The 20,898-nt window shown below is 42.2% G+C and overlaps 1 protein-coding gene across 1 annotated transcript in view; it reads right to left on the bottom strand.

Moving 5' to 3' along the window:
• LOC139745854 (uncharacterized) overlaps window positions 1-18,358 on the bottom strand; it is a 165,472-nt gene extending 147,114 nt beyond the window's left edge. The window contains exon 1 of the mRNA XM_071656467.1: window positions 17,630-18,358. Coding sequence (XP_071512568.1) covers window positions 17,630-17,789 — 160 coding nt within the window. The 5' untranslated portion in view covers window positions 17,790-18,358. The remainder of the gene's footprint in view (window positions 1-17,629) is intronic.
• Between the last annotated feature and the right edge of the window lie 2,540 nt (window positions 18,359-20,898).

Here is a 20,898-nt window from a genome sequence, read left to right as displayed (position 1 = left end):
GATCACAAGTAAACAGGCAGTGAGATCCCTATGGGTCAGTTCCCGTCTGATACACGGGTATTCCTCTCAAGACGCAGGTATTACGAGCACGAGTGACTGAAACGCTCACTTACACAGCACGTACGCGTTTCTCTCTCTGGACAGACAAGGGGCTCTGTCTGTCTCTGGCATCCCTAGACTGAGGGACGTACTCGATGCAGTCGGAGGCACCTTTGTGTGTACCGGCAGGTACAAGGGATGTGGAATAGTACCGGACGGGCTTTTTTGCAAAGGATAGACAGTCCGGTGTTTGACGATGATGAAGGTAATAGAGCGAGACATAGCATCTCTCTCGGCTGTTAGCCGGTCCCGAGACCACCTCCCTCCCCTCCCCCACTCTCCAGGAAAATGAATGAAATGGCGACAAACAGATCTCTCTCTCTCGTTACCAAACCTGTGTCCAAAAGGGTTACGGAAGATGAGTGAAAGTGACGAACAAAAACCTCCCCCCGGTTACCATACTTGTATCCCAGGGTTAAGGAAAACGAGTGAAAGTGACAAACAAAGACCTCTCCATGGTTACCAGACGTGCCCAAGGGTTAAGGAAAATGAAAGAAGGTGACTGACAGCAACCGCCCCTGACCATTGGACGTGCCCGGGGGGGTTGGTTGAGGAAAATGTTGTGTGAGGCCACTTCCACCCGGTGGGCAGGCGAGGCAAGGACGGAGCGATCGCTCTCGCTTCTTGTAGTCATAATCACCGGCTTAATTGAAATTCTAAAGAGGTTTTCACACCTCCAATTACTTCCCGTTTGGACGAGTAACAAATGGCCAATTACCAGTAGTTACCCCCCACCACCACTCCCCCCCCCCCTCCCCCTACACACGGTAGCGGCGGCGGTCTACCAGACAGCCAGTTTAGTTGTTCGACCAGCCCCGACGAACCAGCTTAACTGCCAGGAAATGACAGAACTAACAAGAGCCTCACAGAGCGAAGCGTCAGCCACCCAGCACCCCCCTCAACCCCCCCAAATGAGGAATGGCTGTGTGAGTATTTGTTCATCTCTTGTGTCCACGTCACCACCACCACCGCCAGAGACAACCAGCCCGCCGGGATAGTTACGTCCACTAAATTGGCTGTTAGGTCACCGCATCTACACACACACACACACACACACTCGGGCGCTCGCAGGAAATGGATGTAATTAATGATAATTGTTAAAGGCAATCTGATCCCGGGGCGATGCAGGATCTGAGGCAATTGCAAGTGTTGACGGTGCTTTATTGAGTGTCAAGAGGCTGCAGGCCGAGAGAGAGAGAGAGAGAGAGAGAGAGAGAGAGAGAGAGAGAGAGAGAGAGAGAGAGAGAGAGAGAGAGAGAGTCATCGTCGACGCCAGCTGGTTACTGTAAAGTGAGGCTAGCATGGCTGTTTACACACACACACACACACACACACACAAGGGAACCTACGTAGCGCAGTGGTTAACAATGTTACCCACCCGTATAACGGACCCGGGTACGAGCCCCAGACAGTACAGTCGGCTTGATTTAACTCTGCTGTTCATCTTCCTCTTGGGTCTGGTCGACGAATGGCTACGTGACGTAACTTTAAATATATATATATATATATATATATATATATATATATATATATATATATATATATATATATATATATATATATATACACACACACACTTTCCTGTTTCATCAGGAACTCGTATTGTCAAGTGGTTACCATTGCTGACCCTGAGTCACGCATGGGCCCGCCCGGGTTCGTATCCTAGCGCGGGCTGTCGGCCCTCAGCCAACCCCAACTGATCCTCCTCCCTTTGGGATACTCGATAAGTCGATACTTGGCATAGGCTAGGGTATATATATATATATATATATATATATATATATATATATATATATATATATATATATATATATATTTTATTTTTTTTTTATTATACTTTGTCGCTGTCTCCCGCGTTTGCGAGGTAGCGCAAGGAAACAGACAAAAGAAATGGCCCAACCCCCCCCCCCCCATACACATGTGTATACATACGTCCACACACGCAAATATACATACCTACACAGCTTTCCATGGTTTACCCCAGACGCTTCACATGCCTTGATTCAATCCACTGACAGCACGTCAACCCCGGTATACCACATCGCTCCAATTCACTCTATTCCTTGCCCTCCTTTCACCCTCCTGCATGTTCAGGCCCCGATCACACAAAATCTTTTTCACTCCATCTTTCCACCTCCAATTTGGTCTCCCTCTTCTCCTCGTTCCCTCCACCTCCGACACATATATCCTCTTGGTCAATCTTTCCTCACTCATTCTCTCCATGTGCCCAAACCACTTCAAAACACCCTCTTCTGCTCTCTCAACCACGCTCTTTTTATTTCCACACATCTCTCTTACCCTTACGTTACTCACTCGATCAAACCACCTCACACCACACATTGTCCTCAAACATCTCATTTCTAGCACATCCATCCTCCTGCGCACAACTCTATCCATAGCCCACGCCTCGCAACCATACAACATTGTTGGAACCACTATTCCTTCAAACATACCCATTTTTGCTTTCCGAGATAATGTTCTCGACTTCCACACATTCTTCAAGGCCCCCAGAATTTTCGCCCCCTCCCCCACCCTATGATCCACTTCCGCTTCTATGGTTCCATCCGCTGCCAGATCCACTCCCAGATATCTAAAACACTTCACTTCCTCCAGTTTTTCTCCATTCAAACTCACTTCCCAATTGCCTTGACCCTCAACCCTACTGTACCTAATAACCTTGCTCTTATTCACATTTACTCTTAACTTTCTTCTTCCACACACTTTACCAAACTCAGTCACCAGCTTCTGCAGTTTCTCACATGAATCAGCCACCAGCGCTGTATCATCAGCGAACAACAACTGACTCACTTCCCAAGCTCTCTCATCCCCAACAGACTTCATACTTGCCCCTCTTTCCAAAACTCTTGCATTTACCTCCCTAACAACCCCATCCATAAACAAATTAAACAACCATGGAGACATCACACACCCCTGCCGCAAACCTACATTCACTGAGAACCAATCACTTTCCTCTCTTCCTACACGTACACATGCCTTACATCCTCGATAAAAACTTGTCACTGCTTTTAACAACTTTCCTCCTACACCATATATTCTTAATACCTTCCACAGAGCATCTCTATCAACTCTATCATATGCCTTCTCCAGATCCATAAATGCTACATACAAATCCATTTGCTTTTCTAAGTATTTCTCACATACATTCTTCAAAGCAAACACCTGATCCACACATCCTCTACCACTTTTTATACTATTCGCCATTTCCCGCATTAGCGAGGTAACGTTAAGAACAGAGGACTGAGCCTTTGAGGGAATATCCTCACTTGGCCCCCTTCTTTTGGAGAGGGGAGGATTTCCAGCTCCCGCTCCATCCCCTTTTAGTCTCCTTTTACGACACGCAGGGAATACGTGGGAAATATTCTTTCTCCCCTACCCCCAGGGTGAAGTGTTTTAGATATCTGGGAGTGGATCTGGCAGCGGATGGAACCATGGAAGCGGAAGTGGATCATAGGGTGGGGGAGGGGGCGAAAATTCTGGAAGCCTTGAAGAATGTGTGGAAGTCGAGAACATTATCCCGGAAAGCAAAAATGGGTATGTTTGAAGGAATAGTGGTTCCAACAATGTTGTATGGTTGCGAGGCGTGGGCTATGGATAGAGTTGTGCGCAGGAGGATGGATGTGCTGGAAATGAGATGTTTGAGGACAATGTGTGGTGTGAGGTGGTTTGATCGAGTAAGTAACGTAAGGGTAAGAGAGATGTGTGGAAATAAAAACAGCGTGGTTGAGAGAGCAGAAGAGGGTGTTTTGAAATGGTTCGGGCACATTGAGAGAATGAGTGAGGAAAGATTGACCAAGAGAGTATATGTGTCGGAGGTGGAGGGAACGAGGAGAAGAGGGAGACCAAATTGGAGGTGGAAAGATGGAGTGAAAAAGATTTTGAGTGATCGGGGCCTGAACATGCAGGAGGGTGAAAGGAGGGCAAGGAATAGAGTGAATTGGAGCGATGTGGTATACCGGGGTTGACGTGCTGTCAGTGGATTGAATCAAGGCATGTGAAGCGTCTGGGGTAAACCATGGAAAGCTGTGTAGGTATGTGTATTTGCGTGTGTGGACGTATGTATATACATGTGTATGGGGGTGGGTTGGGCCATTTCTTTAGTCTGTTTCCTTGCGCTACCTCGCAAACGCGGGAGACAGCGACAAAAAAAAAAATAAATAAATAAATAAGGCGGGGCAACACGAGCGTCAAACATCCTCCCCGTAATACACAAATAGCAATCAGGGATACACACACACACATGCTGGACATGATCACCAGGATGGGAGCACCTGCCAAGACGAGAGCGAAAAGCGCCCGGAGGAAGTAAACACAACACTTACGCATAATTACTTTCAGTACCACTGGGAGCAGACGGATGAGAGGTACACACACACACAGACACACACATACACACACACACGCACACACACACACATACACGCACATGGACCCCGCCCTAGGCTAAATCGTGTCAACAAAAGACTCCGAAGATAACAGGAGGTGGTGGTGGTGGGTGGTAGGCAAAGCCTGTGTGGTCACGTACTAAGCAGCACTTCGCACCTCCGTGTTCCTCCTGGTTATATATATATATATATATATATATATATATATATATATATATATATATATATATATATATATATAACCCATCCGTCCCTTCCTCCGGCCCACTGTGGTTGATATGAAGCTTGTGGTTTTATATGAAGTCTGTGTTTTATACGCGGCGAGACCTTTATACGAGGCTTGGGAGGAGGTAATGGTGGTGTGTGTGTGTGTGTGGTTTTGCTGCCTCTTGTGAGTGAGTCGGGTGGAGGCGAGGCAAGCCCTGGCCGTTCGTTCACGCCGGGAGCGCTAGTGGTAGTTAGTTGTTGGTGTTCGCTTGTTCTGAGGTGTGGTGGGATGTAAAGTCATGACGGTTGTGGTCAAGGGGAGGAGGAGGAGGAGAAGGGAAGGCATTTGGCCGTGGAACGAGGTGATTTACATCTGGGTAAATGCCTCTGCGGGCGTTACGTAAAATGAAAATGAAAAACGAAAGGTTTTTAAATCAGTTTACTCTCGTGTTTTACTTCGCCATTATCGAAGTGTACATATTACGCCTAACAAGGTGAGGTTTAAATGTAGCCTGAATTTTTTTTCAAGTCTGATTTGCTGTCGAGATGATTTTCTTTTTTTCGTGTACACCAAATGCGGTCGTGTATCTCTTGTAAAGTAAGGCCAGCGATGTCCATACGTTATAAAGGACTTACAAAGGAATACAATAAACCTCAATAGACCACTAGGTTTCTTTGAGGCTTTATGTGGTCGTGGAGGAGATCAGAAATAAGAAATTTAGTGCTGTAAAAAAATAGGAAAGCAGACAAATGACTTATGGAGAACGGAAACAGATAACTTAAGAAAATAATGAATAGTTTATGAGAATAACTTATGACTTGAGGAGAAGGTTACTATTATCTTAAGGGAACAATCGACTTCTCTCTCTCATTTATACATTCCAGCAAAATACATATCTTTATCATATTGTTATTAATGTTATCGTCCGTTCATCCTTGCGCCCTCTACACATTCTGGTACCGAGAGTCTTTCTTTCCTCTGCTGCTAAGCTACCCTCTCCCCCCCTCCCGACTCTCTGCGTCATCGCAACGGACTCGCGACAGTATGTACCTTCAGTCATCTAAATCCTGTTTTCTGATGCTCTACTGCGACACCGGATCCGCCTACCCACGTCCAAGGAGAATAAAAGTGTTTTCGCCCGAGCTATAGCCAAGAATATGTCTTAAGGTTAGTTGTTTATATATTTATCCACGTCTATGAATAGTTATGTCTTCAAACCGCGTCTGTGCTTAGCTATGTTTACGTCAGTCGCGTCAAAAGATTTTTTTCCCCCCACTCAAATCATGTCTAATGATTAGCTGTTATCAGAGATGTCTTTATTATATGATTTAACGTGTCTTTGATGCGTATTCTATTCTGAAAGTAAAGAAACACTAGCAACATACTTGCACACTTCACCTTGAAACGCCTGCTATCACTTACACTACCTCGCCTCATTTGCGCCATGTTTGTCAAAATAAGTTCCGCGTTTACTTTAGCCAGGTCTATCATACGGAGGTAAATTATTTAGATCATCTACTGAAAATATCAACGTTCACTTTAACTATAGGAGAGAAAAAAGTAAGGCTGGGTCCCTATCTATTCTTCACAGTGTGCAATCATAATTGCGATCTCTCGGGCAGTTTTCAATTAAATCAGAGTTCACTGAGACCGTAACTATATCTTCGTTTAGTATGACCCCCAAGTACGTACGAGCTATACCGGCTTACAGATGCCTGGTCATGAATACCTCAAGAAAAAAGAAATAATATAAAAACTGATCGTCGGCCCGTCTCGTGTCAACCAATAAGCCGGATCTTGGCCTAAAAGCAGGATCCACACAAACCTCCAATCAGGATGCAGGGATGCAGAAGCGCGGACCAACCAGGGGAGAAGAGAGGCGAAACGGTGACCAATGAAAGGAGAAGGCACACGGAATAATGATCTCTCTCTCATCACAAGTCCATGGACAGGGGGAGGAACAGCAGCAGCAAATGGACATGGCGGGTGGGACGAAGAAAAGGACGGTACCAGATGCCGTACATGGACTCAGAAGCGAGCGAGGAGTCGTCCTCCGCCAGAAAAGGACACGGACGTGTATAAGAACCGACCGGCGACGTACAGCGGTGACAAATCGCTTCTCCGTAATTCCTAACAAGTGTTGTATGAATGTATTCCAGGGGGTGGGGACCCCACCACTGGTAACGCAGCAAAGCAAGGTATTGAACAGTTGTGATTCTGGAAACTTGCCTGAACGAGAGAACTTGAGAGTATTTTGGCTCTGTCTCGCACCGTGGCGCCATGTTTGGATATCGACTGTAAGAAGACCGATTCGCTTGACCAAAAATTACGACCCTTCAACGTCACGGAGCAATGCTCGAGTATGACTGTGCGACCTTCAGGTATTACGATCAGGCCTTTAACTTAAACCCCGACACTTTATGGTTGAGGTTATTACACGATTACGCCGTCTTATCCGAGGATCGTACCATCTCGCTCAAGATGTTCGCTGTCTCGCCAAACCCATGTCGCATGCTGTTGCTGCTCATGTCAAAAGAGCGACCAGAGATCAACAAACGACGCTGATTTATCCAACCAACGTCAAGTACTCGAGCTCTTTCTTTCTCTTTCATCCGATCAATTTACAAACCCTCCACTTATATCACAGATAAGAACGTTTTCTCTTTTTGGGGGGAGGCGGAGAGAATTTTCAAACTCGGTTAGAACCAGTGGTGTGCTGCAGGACCTAGTCGTAGAGCCACTGTTATTCTTGTTTCATGGTAATTTCTCGAGAGAACAAAACAAGGCTTAATTTTTTCCCTACACACAGAGGTATGACTCTGTGAACCTACTGTAAACTGCATGATTATATACTGACTATTTCTGTTGAAAAAATGATGTAAACTCTAATGATAAGCTAGTACCTCAGAAGTAAATATATCTTACTAAGAACATTATATATGAAAAAGAAACAAAAACGAAAGCTCTTCCCTCCGACAGATTTACAAGATACGTATTTTGTATAAATAATTTCATTTATTTATAATTTCTTCAGAACCCCTTTTCTTCGAAGGGGTCCTGGTGGTGTGACCCAGGACTTCTTTCCTGGAGCTCCTGCAACTCTTAAGGCTGCGCTGTTTCAAGTAACAGGGAAATTATGAACTCCCTTGGAGAGAGAGAGAAGTTCTTTGATGGGACTGTAGTCCCAATAATACAGCCTCGCTAACAGTGACATTTTTCATCCGCGGGATAACGCTTCTAATGGTTATTATCCGATATATGATGTATGATAGCAGACTATACAGTGTATAACATTATATATACATTGCACCATATTAGATGACAGTCGCAGATAAGCAGATACATAATGCAAAGCATCAGATATGCAGCTTATAATATCAAATACAATGTATATCCATTAAATCTATATATATATATATATATATATATATATATATATATATATATACATATACATACATATATATACACACGACGCATAACACCTAATGTAAAATGTTAATATGAATCAAAATTATGATATATTCGCCATTTCCCGAGTTAGCGAGGTAGCGTTTCAGGCTAAAAGGGGTGGGAGCGGGGGAGGGGTAGGGGAGTTTTGCTAGAAATCCTCCCCTCCTGGTTTACTTTCCAAAAGAAGGAACAGAGAAGGGGGCCAAGTGAGGATTTTTCACTGGCTCAGTCAGATGTTATTGAAGTCACGTCGATATATATATATATATATATATATATATATATATATATATATATATATATATACTCCGACGTGAGATGAATCTTGTAAAATATCACTTATACAGTGGATAACGCTGGTAATAACACCATACATGGGGTTAAGGGGAGGTCGAAGCCAGTGTGATACGGAGGACCAATCTCTCCAGCGAATACCGTAGAGGCATGATCTGCAGCTCATTAGCCGTAGATGTCACATTACCGGGCGAATTACCGGGAACCCGGTGTCTCTGGCAACCACAGACACACACGAACCTTAGCGCAGTAGGAGGGAGGGAGGGAGACAGGGAGGGTGAGAGAGGGGGATCGTGGTTTGTGAGGGAGGGTGGGAGGGAATGGCGGGCGGGGGGACTCATCTGTTGTAGAAATGTTTCGTCAGACACACACACACACACACACTCACCTAGCTGTTCTTGTTCGTGTGGCATTTCCTTGTTTGTGTGGCACATTGATTTGCTTTTCTGTTTGTGTGGCAGAGTGTTAGTTTATATCGTTTATTTGGCGAAGTGAGGTGTGTGTGTGTGTGTGTGGCACTGTACGGCCTTTTCTGTTTGTGTGGCACAGGACGGTGGCAAAGTGCGGCATTTTTTCTGTGTGGCACATTACAGCATTTATCGTTCGTGTGGCATAATTCGACGTTTATCTGTCGCGCAGCACAGTGCTACGTTCATCGTTCGTGTGGCACCAATGCAGTGTTCATCGTTCGGTTGGCACGGTGGGGCATTAATTGCTCATGTGACCCAGCGCAGCATTGATCGCTCGTGTGGCACCAATGAAACACTCATCGTTCGTGTGGTACCAGTGTGGCATTCATCGCTTGTGTGGCACAGTGCGTCATTCATCGCTCGTGTGGCACAGTGCGGCATTCATCGCTCGTGTGGCACCAATGCGGCATTCATCGCTCGTGTGGCACAGTGCGGCATTCATAGTTCGTGTGGTACAGTGCGGCATTCATCGCTCGCGTGGCACAGTGCGGCATTCATCGCTCGTGTGGCACCAGTGCAGCATCCGTCGTTCGTGCGGCAGTTTGTGTGGTACAGTGCAGCACTGTGGCGCTCACCCGTCATGCTGATGAGCTGTGCGCAATTGCTGTCCCCCCGACACATACGCACCTCCCGCCCATGCCATGTTGTCGATATGAATGGCACTGCCTGCTTATGAGATCGTCTGCGCACGTTCCCAGATGATTAACACGATCATTTCCTTATTCTGCGATGCGTGTTTAGAGTGCAAAATGTTTGTCGCATAGTATTTGTCACAAAGAATCTGCCGAGCGATTTTTTTTTGAGAGCATTTTATCGAGCGTTATGCGTACGTTGTAATTCGCTTCGTCCTTCGTTGTGATTGCGAATTCGTTGAGGTGAGGGCGATCTCGCATCGCGAATCTTCATACCATATGACGCGATCGTTGCAAGTCTGCGCATTTCTGCTTATCGTATATACAGAGCTTATTACGCGCTGTAATACGGCCATTTTATGCGGCATTGTTCGTAAATTAGGTAGTGATTTCGTTCGTAAATGCCCACATTTCCTGACGTGCTCTCGCGTATTCGCAATCACTTTCGCAAAGGCGATTGAAATAGGAACGCTTAACTTGTAACGTAAATTGTGTGCGTGTAAGTTCTGAGAGTAACTACAGAGGACGGGCAATAAGTAATTTAAGTAACCACAGGGGGCGTGGGTAACCTTATAAGACACTACAGTTGGAAGGTGTAGAACAAGTAGATTACTACAGACAAAGGATGTGTAAACTATACGCAAAAAGCAAGCATAAGTCATTTTTCTTCAAATCCCATTTCGTCGGCAACGTAACATACACGAAATAGCTCATTCGTTCAACATCGGAACGCCGGGTAATATTTGTGCGTAGACTTGCACAAAATGTATCCACGTTAATACACTACTATAACTGTATTCGTAACAAGACCGACTGTCTGTATCCGTAACAAGACTACCTGTCTACTTTCGCAACAAGACTAACTCGTTTATATTCGTAACAAGACTAACTCGTCTAAATTCGTAGCACGACTGACTCTTCTATGTAACATGATTTGAACTTCGTCATCTTTAGTTAACAGGGGGAAAAAAATCATGTTTATAAAAATACTGTTCATACATTCGTCATCGCTGTATAGAAAATATTTTTTTTTTCTGACGGCAAATCAGTTCACAGACTTAAAAATAATTCTAAATTAGTTTGTATATGAAAAATAAAGATATTTATATGAATTCATCATTTTATAAAAACTTGAATTCTCTGACTGCATATTAGTTCATTAATTTAGAAACTGATATATATATATATATATATATATATATATATATATATATATATATACAAAACATTTCACTTCATGGTCGTTTTATAGAATGAGAAAATACCTGACACTAATCTTAGTTATCTGTACCCATTTCTGATTAATATATGGATGTAGAGAAAATTTTCTGATATCAATCTAAATTCCTTCATTGATGAGAGAAAACAAACAAAATCAACAAGATCGACCCCAGCTCTGTGGGATGAACATCTGTGTCAATATATGACCATTGTTGGGGGAGGGGGTTAGTTGTAGGGCTACCAACAACTATGGTCATTAAGGCGGTCATCGTCAAGCTGTAACAACTAGTCCCGAAAAATCTTGAGCACCTTCAGATGGTTAGGATAATTCCAACATCTCGACTACATAAGGTTAGACTAACTTCATAGATATTCAAAGAAAATATATCCATATGAATCATCCAAAGTATATGTAGAATAAAAGCACATCCACTTCTACTTAAAATCAACATATATATATATATATATATATATATATATATATATATATATATATATATATATATATATATAATTCCATTTTCTTTAAAAGATAATCGTCTGATAAATTCGTTATTACTGTATGGAAATGAATTAATACTCGTAAATGACGTCCATTTCATTTTCTTACAACAATTGAAGAAGACGCTTGTAGCCCATAGGAACCCATCGTTTCTGCTCATTAGGCTACTCATTTTCCGGCCAAACTGGTTTTGATGACAGTGACACCAGGAGTGATAGGCATTGGTTATATACGCAAATCTATGGTGGATTCATTTATATGACATCGGAAACTCTTGATCTTTACTCAATAATGAAAATAGAAATGTCAACAAATCATTACTGAAATAATAATAATTAATAATAATGATAATGATAATTCATAAACGTTCGTTATTTTTCGCGTGAACAACGTAGCGTCAAGAAGAGATGAGTAAGAGGGGAAAAAAAAGGAGAAAAGATCCTCGTTTGGCTCCGTCATCTCTTCCTTCTTTTCGAGAGTAATACAGAAGGGGAGGATTTCCAACCCTTCCAAACCCGCTCCCGTCCTTCTTAGTCACATTCCAAGACACGCAGAAGTTACGTGGGGAGTTTTCTCTCCCCCCTGTACCCATGAATTATCAGTTATTATTTTTTCCATTATCATCATATTATCATTATGAGTATTATTACTATTTCTATTTTCATTTAGGAAATTATGATCAAAAAGTAATCGGATCATTGTCAACAATCGTATTTCTTTTCATATATGCAGCAGAACTAATGATTTAAATCTCATTGTTGCACTGTTTATAAATATGATAATAATGATGATAATGTATATAGGATTGTCTTTATTTAATCATGTTCGATATAAATACATACATAATATGGATTGCTATCTTAATAAAGTAATAAAGGTGACTTTAATTTGTAGCTGTGATAATGGCAATAAAAAAGTTAATGATTATGAATGATACTACGATTACTTTGATTACCGGCAACAGTAACGGTAACAACAATAAGACGCTGTAATCATATCATTAATAACAAAAAAAACAAGTATTACTAATATTTGTGATAGATAAACATAATGAATGTTTGTACGAACCATTACAATAATTAATCAAAATAAGATTCTTGATAATTAAATTTTCATAAAGAAATATTAATCAAAATAAGATTCTTGATAATTAAATTTTCATAAAGAAATAAAGAAATTGAAAATTATATTACACATAGTTTGAATATACGACAGACAGCATCGTCGATCATAATACATATGTAACGCAAAATGCATAATCTTTTGTGTGTGTGGTCAAACCGCGAGTGACAAGTTATCATCGGCGAAGCTGTATCACCGTCAATAGACAGAAAGGAGTATAATTTCTTTTGATTTTTTCTTTTATTTCTAAAGGAGTGCATCATTTCCCTGCTCCTGCTTGGAGTGCATAATCGAAGCAGAAGGGTTCCCAAGAAAGGTGTCCTGGGTTGGCATATATATATATATATGCATATATATATATATATATATATGAGTGAGGAAAGATTGACCAAGAGGATATATGTGTCGGAGGTGGAGGGAACGAGGAGAAGAGGGAGACCAAATTGGAGGTGGAAAGATGGAATGAAGGAGATTTTGTGTGATCGGGGCCTGAACGTGCAGGAGGGTGAAAGGAGAGCAGGGAATAGAGTGAATTGGATCGATGTGGTATACCGGGGTTGATGTGCTGTCAGTGGATTGAATCAGGGCATGTGAAGCGTCTGGGGTAAACCATGGAAAGCTGTGTAGGTATGTATATTTGCGTGTGTGGACGTATGTATATACATGTGTATGGGGGTGGGTTGGACCATTTCTTTCGTCTGTTTCCTTGCGCTACCTCGCAAACGCGGGAGACAGCGACAAACCAAAAAAAAAAAAAAATATATATATATATAAATATATGTATATATCATCGGTGTGATTAATATATTATAAACAATTTGTCCTCTCGTAATGTACTCAGCAGTTGTTCAAGTTTATGATGATGTATACACCAATTACTCCTCTGGATCATTGATTTTATGGATAGTCTATAATGCTATATTTACATAAATGGGCAATAATCTTTTCTATATATACATTTTTTGCAGTACCCAGAAACACTTGAAAAATGTCGGTCCTTTTGTAAATTTTTATATTCAAGGTAAAGTGTTGGTCAACATCTATGCTCAATGTGTGTGTGTGTGAACGTACCTCAGCCACACAAGTGTCCTGTTCATGGGCGACCAAGGTGAGGCAAGCCGCCCGACCCCTTATCCCTATATAAACAGGCTACCGGCCATTGCTCCTGCGATAAGGTCTTACACAAAAAAGAAACTATGATTGATAACAGTGACCTTTTGTCAGATACAGTCTCGCTTGGACCTTGGGTCAGGTCATGTATTGTTACAAGGATGACGACTGGGAATCATAGTTCCTTTATTATTATCATTATTACCATTGTTATCAATCCTATTATTATTATTATTATTATTATTATTATTATTATTATTATTATCATTATTAGTTATTATTAGTTTTTCTTATTACGCCAGCACCTCTGCCAAATTATATATTCCATGTGTGGCGAGGTGGCGATGGGAATGAATAAAGGCAGACAGTGTGAATTGTGTGCATGGGTATATATGTATGTCTGTGTGTGTATATACATGTGTACATTGAGATGTATAGGTATGTATATTTGCGTGTGTGGACGTGTATGTGTATACATGTGTATGGGGGTGGGTTGGGCCATTTCTTCCGTCTCTTTCCTTGCGCTACCTAGCAAACGCGGGAGACAGCGACAAAGTAAAATTAATAAAATAAAAAAAAATATATATATATATATATATATATATATATATATATATATATATATATATATATATATATATATATATATATATTAATACTATTGGCCATCTCGCGAGGTAGCTTTAAGAACAGAGGACTGAGCCTTTGAGGGAAATCCTCACTTGGCTCCCTTCTCTGTTCCTTCTTTTGGAAAATTAAAAACAAGAGGGGAGGATTTCCAGCCCCCCCGCTCTCTCCCCTTTTAGTCGCCTTCTTCGACAAGCAGGGAATACGTGGGAAGTATTCTTTCTCCCCTATCCCCAGGGATTATATATATATATATATATATATATATATATATATATATATATATATATATATATATTCCTATGAGTCCACGGGGAAAATGAAACACGATAAGTTCCCAAGTGCACTTTCGTGTAATAATCACATCATTAGGGGAGACACAAGAGAAATATGTCAGCTGATATATATATATATATAACCGTAAGACTCCTTTCATGGGGCACCTGCAGATTTGAAACAGCACTCCCTGCAGAAGCAAGGAAAGACCGGACTCTTTGGAACGAAAAAGTCCATGACAAGCCTGTATACTCCTTTCCATCCACTGACGATGATAAAGCCACGCCGAAGGTGACATTTCGCCCGCCGTGTAATCACATGCAGGTAGAAACCTATAACACCCATATGTAGGTAATGTGTATTTTTTTCTTTTTATAGTAGCCAAAGAATTTTTTTCTAAGTCCTGGTGTCAACTAAGATCGCCTCCCAAAGGCTCTGCTGTATCCTAGGGCTGCGCTACATTCAGTAGTAGGGAAATATAAACCATGGAGTGAGAATGTCTTTGACAAGACTGTACTCCCAGTGGTATACAGCCTCGCCAAAGTGACTTCACTCACGGTTTAACTCGATCAGGTGAAGTCCGGTAACATAAATATATTTGTTTACCAAATGGCGTCCTAGCTACGTCCCTTCGTTGTATGTATATCAACTGACTGTTATATTTCTTGTATCTCCCCTGATGATGTGATTATTACACGAAAGTGCAATTGGGAACTTACCGTGTTTCATTTCCCTCGTGGACTCGTAGGAATATATATATATATATACTAATGATTCATATCTTGTTCTCTCCTTGGTAGATATATCAACTTCTTTACTTCTTTATTTTTCTTTACCGATTGGAAGTTTTTAATTACATTTCCTCATCACTTCACAGATGATCCTCCTAAGTGATATAACACACCACACTTCTCTGTCTCTTCTCCATGGCGAAAACGCGGATAGAAGAAGCATGCAGTGCGGTTATTAGGAGAGACGATCCCCGCTTAATCGGATCCCCGTCGCGCGTAAATAATCGTAATTGAATCGCTGCGACAAGATTCTACGGAGAATGTTCTCTTGTCGGTTGGGCCGATCCCCGTCCAAGCTCTCCGCATCATACTGGTGGGAGAAGTATCCACTTAACCTGTGGCACCAGGCGGGAAAAGAGGAATCGATATCTATATAGCAAAAGCATACATAGAAACGACAGTAGGCGCACCAGAGGGGTGTATCAGGCCACAGCAGGCGCAGCGGAACGGGGAGAAGACTTGACATCTGGCACGAGCGTCTTAAACTGAAGGAAAGAAGGACTTCCCTACACTTTCGACTGAAGAACTCCGATGCCGTTCATCACAGGAGAAAGAAACGTGGTTTCATCTGTTCCTCCTCTCCTTGAGGCATTATGGCAAAGGCGCGGCAACACGGCTCCTGCCGGAGTAACAGACTCGTTAGGTTGCATATCTCTATTCATACTGAGGCCGGCCGCTGCCGATCCCCCCATCACCAGCGCTCTGTGGGCTGTCAGACATCTGCGAGCCTGCGACCCCAAGCTGCGATCGTGGCAGTAACCACCGATTATCGCCAGCAATTGGGCCTATTCCATGTCCCCCCCCCCCCAACCCCAACCCGGAATGAACGTGCTGGCCACGCCCGCGAGCCGGTATTCAACAACCTCCTTTTCCTCATATTATCATTATAAGCCCAGGAAGGGACCTCGAGTTCCAGGGTGGAATTGAATGAATACTGAGAATAATCATGACACAGTAAAACAGATCCTGGACCCAAGGATACGGCCTCCCCTATGCTGCTACCCGTTCTACGTTACAGGGGCTCCGCACTCCCGTCCGCCCGCCCGCCCGGAGCGCAGGGGGGCCGGGAAAGGGGGGAGGGGTACGTCAATTTTATATTAGAGGAATTATCAGCCTCCTACATAATTCATTATATCCAGGAGGCGGGCTTTTTGGTGGTGGGCGGAGAGGGGAGAGGGAGGGAGCAATTTCCGATGTTTATTTGTCGAGTGCCGACAGCGAGGGTGGTTTGTCTTGGGGTTGAAGAAATAGATGGAATCTCACTGCATTAGGTGATTTTCGTTTGAGAGTTCCCTCGACTGTGAAAAAAATTTAATAGCTAATCACCGATAAATATTCCTGACATCAGAAATAACTCGTGTGAAATTGTGATTTTTATTCTCTGTTGAGAATTTGGATATATCAGAGGCCATCATCGCACGTATTTTCATGAAGCCACTGAACTTCTTAGAATAAAGAGAATTCGTTTTTGATGAGAAACTGTATTTGTCACCGTTAAACAACTGCGCTGCTCGTTTCTAACAAGCTCTCGACTCTCCCGGGCACACACACACACACATTAGGGCATCCGTAATCATATGTTTTGAAAAGAAAATGATGGAACAGACGTTGTTTTAGAGTCTAGCGTCATTTGATGAACAAGAACACGATGAAGGTGGAATTATTCTTAATTATAAACTCTTTTTTTACTTAGTAGAAACGACGCAGGATTGCCTATTTGAAGAGGTTTGTGTGTGTATATATATATATATATATATATATATATATATATATATATATATATATATAATCACAAACAGAGGCGACATATACCAAATTGGAAAGATAATGGTCTAAGATAGAATAAATCAGTGAAATCATATATCTTTCCTTGTGCGTGGATGACGGTGGAAGAGGAATCTATTTCAGCCAATAAGGGCAATACTGGTCCATAACGGGTGACACTGTATAAGGCATTTTTTGATAAGGGGAACAAAAGAAAATGTAGATAATTTACGATATATATTTTTTCATCTTTCTCTTGAGAAATTTGTTTCTACATCGTGAAAAGGTTTTTGAAATAAAAATCCTAAATATCTAATAATGTGATAAAGGTAAGATATATATATATATATATATATATATATATATATATATATATATATATATATATATATATATATATTCTCAGCCGCGACACTGGCAAGAATTTGACAGCACAACAGGAGTAAAATCAAAAGACGAATAGAATAAACCTTGACTTCATTATTCTCCTGTTCAATTATCTGTGCTTCTGTGGCTCTCACTTCACTACGTTCACTGATCTCCCCAGACCTACTTCCTCCTCATAGCATACGCGCTCCGAAAAAATTATCCAACAACGCATATAAATCTGGGCTGATAATCCTTACCGAAAGTGAAGTTGACTTGGCATGAACTCACCTAAGGGCGGCAGGCCCGGGGAAGTGGCGTGTCGCAGGCCAGACGCGGCTGCTGCCGCCGCCGCCGCCGCCGACCCTCGGGACATGATAGCCGCGATGGAGAAGTCTGTGGCGCGGGGTTTGCACCCGGACATGGCTTCCTCCAGGCCTCCAGCGAGCATCACTGATGCAGGAAGAACGCCCGTGTACGCCCACAAAGTCCTGGTCTGCCTGCCGACGCCTGCGGAGGATAGTGTCGAGTGGTGGTGGTGTTCCGTGGCTGCTGCTGCTGCTGTTGCTGCTGGATGTGCTCCGGGGCACAGATGTCGGATCTCTGCCTCGCCCTTAGTGGTCAGTCAGCCTCTCTTTAGCTCTGCCTCGAGACAGGAGAGGCTGATGGCTTTGGTGTTAAACTCTCTCTCTCTTCACCCCTTTGGTACAGATGGCCGTGGACTTATATATATATTATTTTTTATTAAACTCTTTTCCCCACACGAAGTAGATTGTTTATGCGAGGGCAAATTTCCCGTATTGCACCTGCGCAGTCTATTGTATCGAGTCACAAAGGTGAGTTATTCGTCTGCTTCGAGCGCATTCGGAGGGGGTTGAGACAGCGTCAGCTCCTGCCGTACACTGAGGTGTACAATGTCAAGTCACAAGTACTAGATTGGTACATCACTGGCACCTCATATTCCACTAATTAGCTGCCAACAACTCAGATTGAAGTGTCCACCCGCTATACAGAGTGATGACCAACTGATGAACAGTCAAGACTATGTGGTGGTGTCGCTCGCTGGGGGTGGAGTCGGGAACACTCCGCCCCCAGTGAGAGTTGTCGGCCCTCGCTTGCAAGATAGAGGTGTGGCGAAACACTTTTCTTGCTGTCGGTACATGGGTGGAAAAATTGTCAAATGAGCGATGACTCCCTGCAAACCGCGTGGAGAAATGCTTATACAATGATGTAGTCGTATATACATAAAGGAAGAATTGTCATTATTATTCTAACTCTGTGCCAAGGCCGAACAAACAATCAACAGTTTAGCCCGAGCCAATCAGAATCTTTCTCTCACGAAACGTCAAGTGAACGATGGACCAACGGCTGCTCGGCTTCCCTCGCTGGGAGGAGCCGCAAGAATGATGAGCTCCAAGTTCACTATTATTTTCCGCTCCACGTGATAACATATTTATTCTCCATCTCATTATTAATAATCATACACCCCACAATAAAATACAAGTCATACTGTATCAGAGGTCTCAGGCTGCCGATCAGGAGAAGGCAATAACTCCCCGGGTAACTCCAAATGAAACGAGAATAAACAGAGGATAAGGCAACTCGTGCGATAAGTGAAAAGCTCTCGCAAGTCGTCGGCGGTGGAGAGGTCGTCCACACACATGATCTGAGACCTCTCGAGCCCACAGATATTCTCACTCAACTTCTGCACACATTGTTCCTTTTTTTTTTTTTCCTCCTCCTCTCTCTCTCTCTCTCTGCCTCTCTCCCTTTGTGTCGTTTCTGAATAAATTTCGTGGTATATCGTAAACTCTGGTTCTTATTGTATGTTATTAGCTCGACGGGATAGTTGTCTGACCAATTCTTCGTTGATCCCGAAGAGCAAACAGTTTTTAAATGGATTTGACGTGTGTATATTTCGTATCCAGTCTTCGTCTTCATTCGTTGTATTTGTGTAAGGCACTGGAGGCTCCAGGGATGTCATAAAACTGGCTGATATGCTGATATATATTCCTAGTGCTGTTTATTTCGGATGTTTTCAGCGTACATAGGAAACTCGTCATATCTTTTCTGCTATCATGGGCATTCTTAGGTGTCCCGGGTTATCACTGAACAATATATTTGTTTCTTCTTTTTGATATCTCTTGATAAGAAATTTTGATAAACTTTCCTTTATCAGTTATTGATTTGCGTGGAAAATATATCTTCCCAGTTATAGTGCTCTTGATAGAGAACATATTCATTGATTATCTATTATTTGCATGCCTTCTGACTCTTGCCACACTATTGAGTTTATCTTCCACTATTACAAATAGCCTCTAGAGGACTCAGTGGTGGTGTTCGCTATTTGAAGTGCCATTGTATTCTCTTGTATTTCAATGTATACAGTAGATATAGCGTTAGAAACGTCCATGAGATGAAGTGCTTATTGTATAAGAATGTATAATCAGCGCGGTAAAGTAAGCTTGAGGTTTGGCGTCATTTCAAGTTCTTAAATGCATTTCTAAGTTTCATGGTAACGCCAGACTTGACAAACTTTTTGACGTGGAAGGAAGGAATTTACCTAAAAGGTATTTTACATTTTGGCATCGTATAACTATGGCCGCTGTGATATAGATGAGCCGGAAGAGTTATATAGAAGATATATGGAACTTAATTTATTCCCTAACTGTTAAGATTTTTTCATTATCCAGTGTTGAATAAGTCAGTAGAGAATACGAAACACATAACCATCTTTCATTGTATATGTTCATACACATATATATAACCTATCTATTTTTCTCTCGCTCTGTCTCTCCACTCTCTGTCTGTCTGTCTGACTATTCTCTCTCTCTCTCTCTCTCTCTCTCTCTCTCTCTCTCTCCTCCCCCCCCCCCCCCCCCCCCCGCCGAAATGAGGTTACGCCGCTTTATCATATAGGAAGACAGGCAGTCTCGCCATCGGTAAATAATTTCTCACCCCAAAGGGGTCCATCGTTTCCCATAAACTGAAAGTAGCGCAGACATATGCTGCAGAAACTTAAGGAAAGGAATCTCTGGGTAGCACCAAAAAGCTTTCTTGGAAATGGGTTATGTGTTATATATATATATATATATATATATATATATATATGTATATATATATATATATATATATATATATATAATCCTTAGGGATAGGGGAGAAAGAATACTTCCCACGTATTCCCTGCGTGTCGTAGAAGGCGACGAAAAGGGGAGGGAGCGGGGGGGGGGGGGGGGGGGGCTGGAAATCCTCCCCTCTCGTCTTTTTTCAATTTTCCAAAAGAAGGAACAGAGAACGAGGCCAGGTGAGGATATTCCCTCAGGGGCTCAGTCCTCTGTTCTTAACGCTACCTTGCTAACGCGGGAAATGGCGAATAGTATGAAAGAATATATATATATATATATATATATATATATATATATATATATATATATATATATATATATATATATATATATGTATATATATATATATATATATATATATATATATATATATATATATATATATATATATAACTTGTAGTTACGATTATAATTTGCTAGTTATTATTGTAA

This window comes from Panulirus ornatus, chromosome 4 (assembly GCF_036320965.1).
Source record: "Panulirus ornatus isolate Po-2019 chromosome 4, ASM3632096v1, whole genome shotgun sequence".
NCBI lineage: Eukaryota > Metazoa > Arthropoda > Malacostraca > Decapoda > Palinuridae > Panulirus > Panulirus ornatus.
The sequence above is the reverse complement of the archived record's forward strand: the minus strand, read 5'-3'. Positions and strand labels throughout refer to the sequence as shown.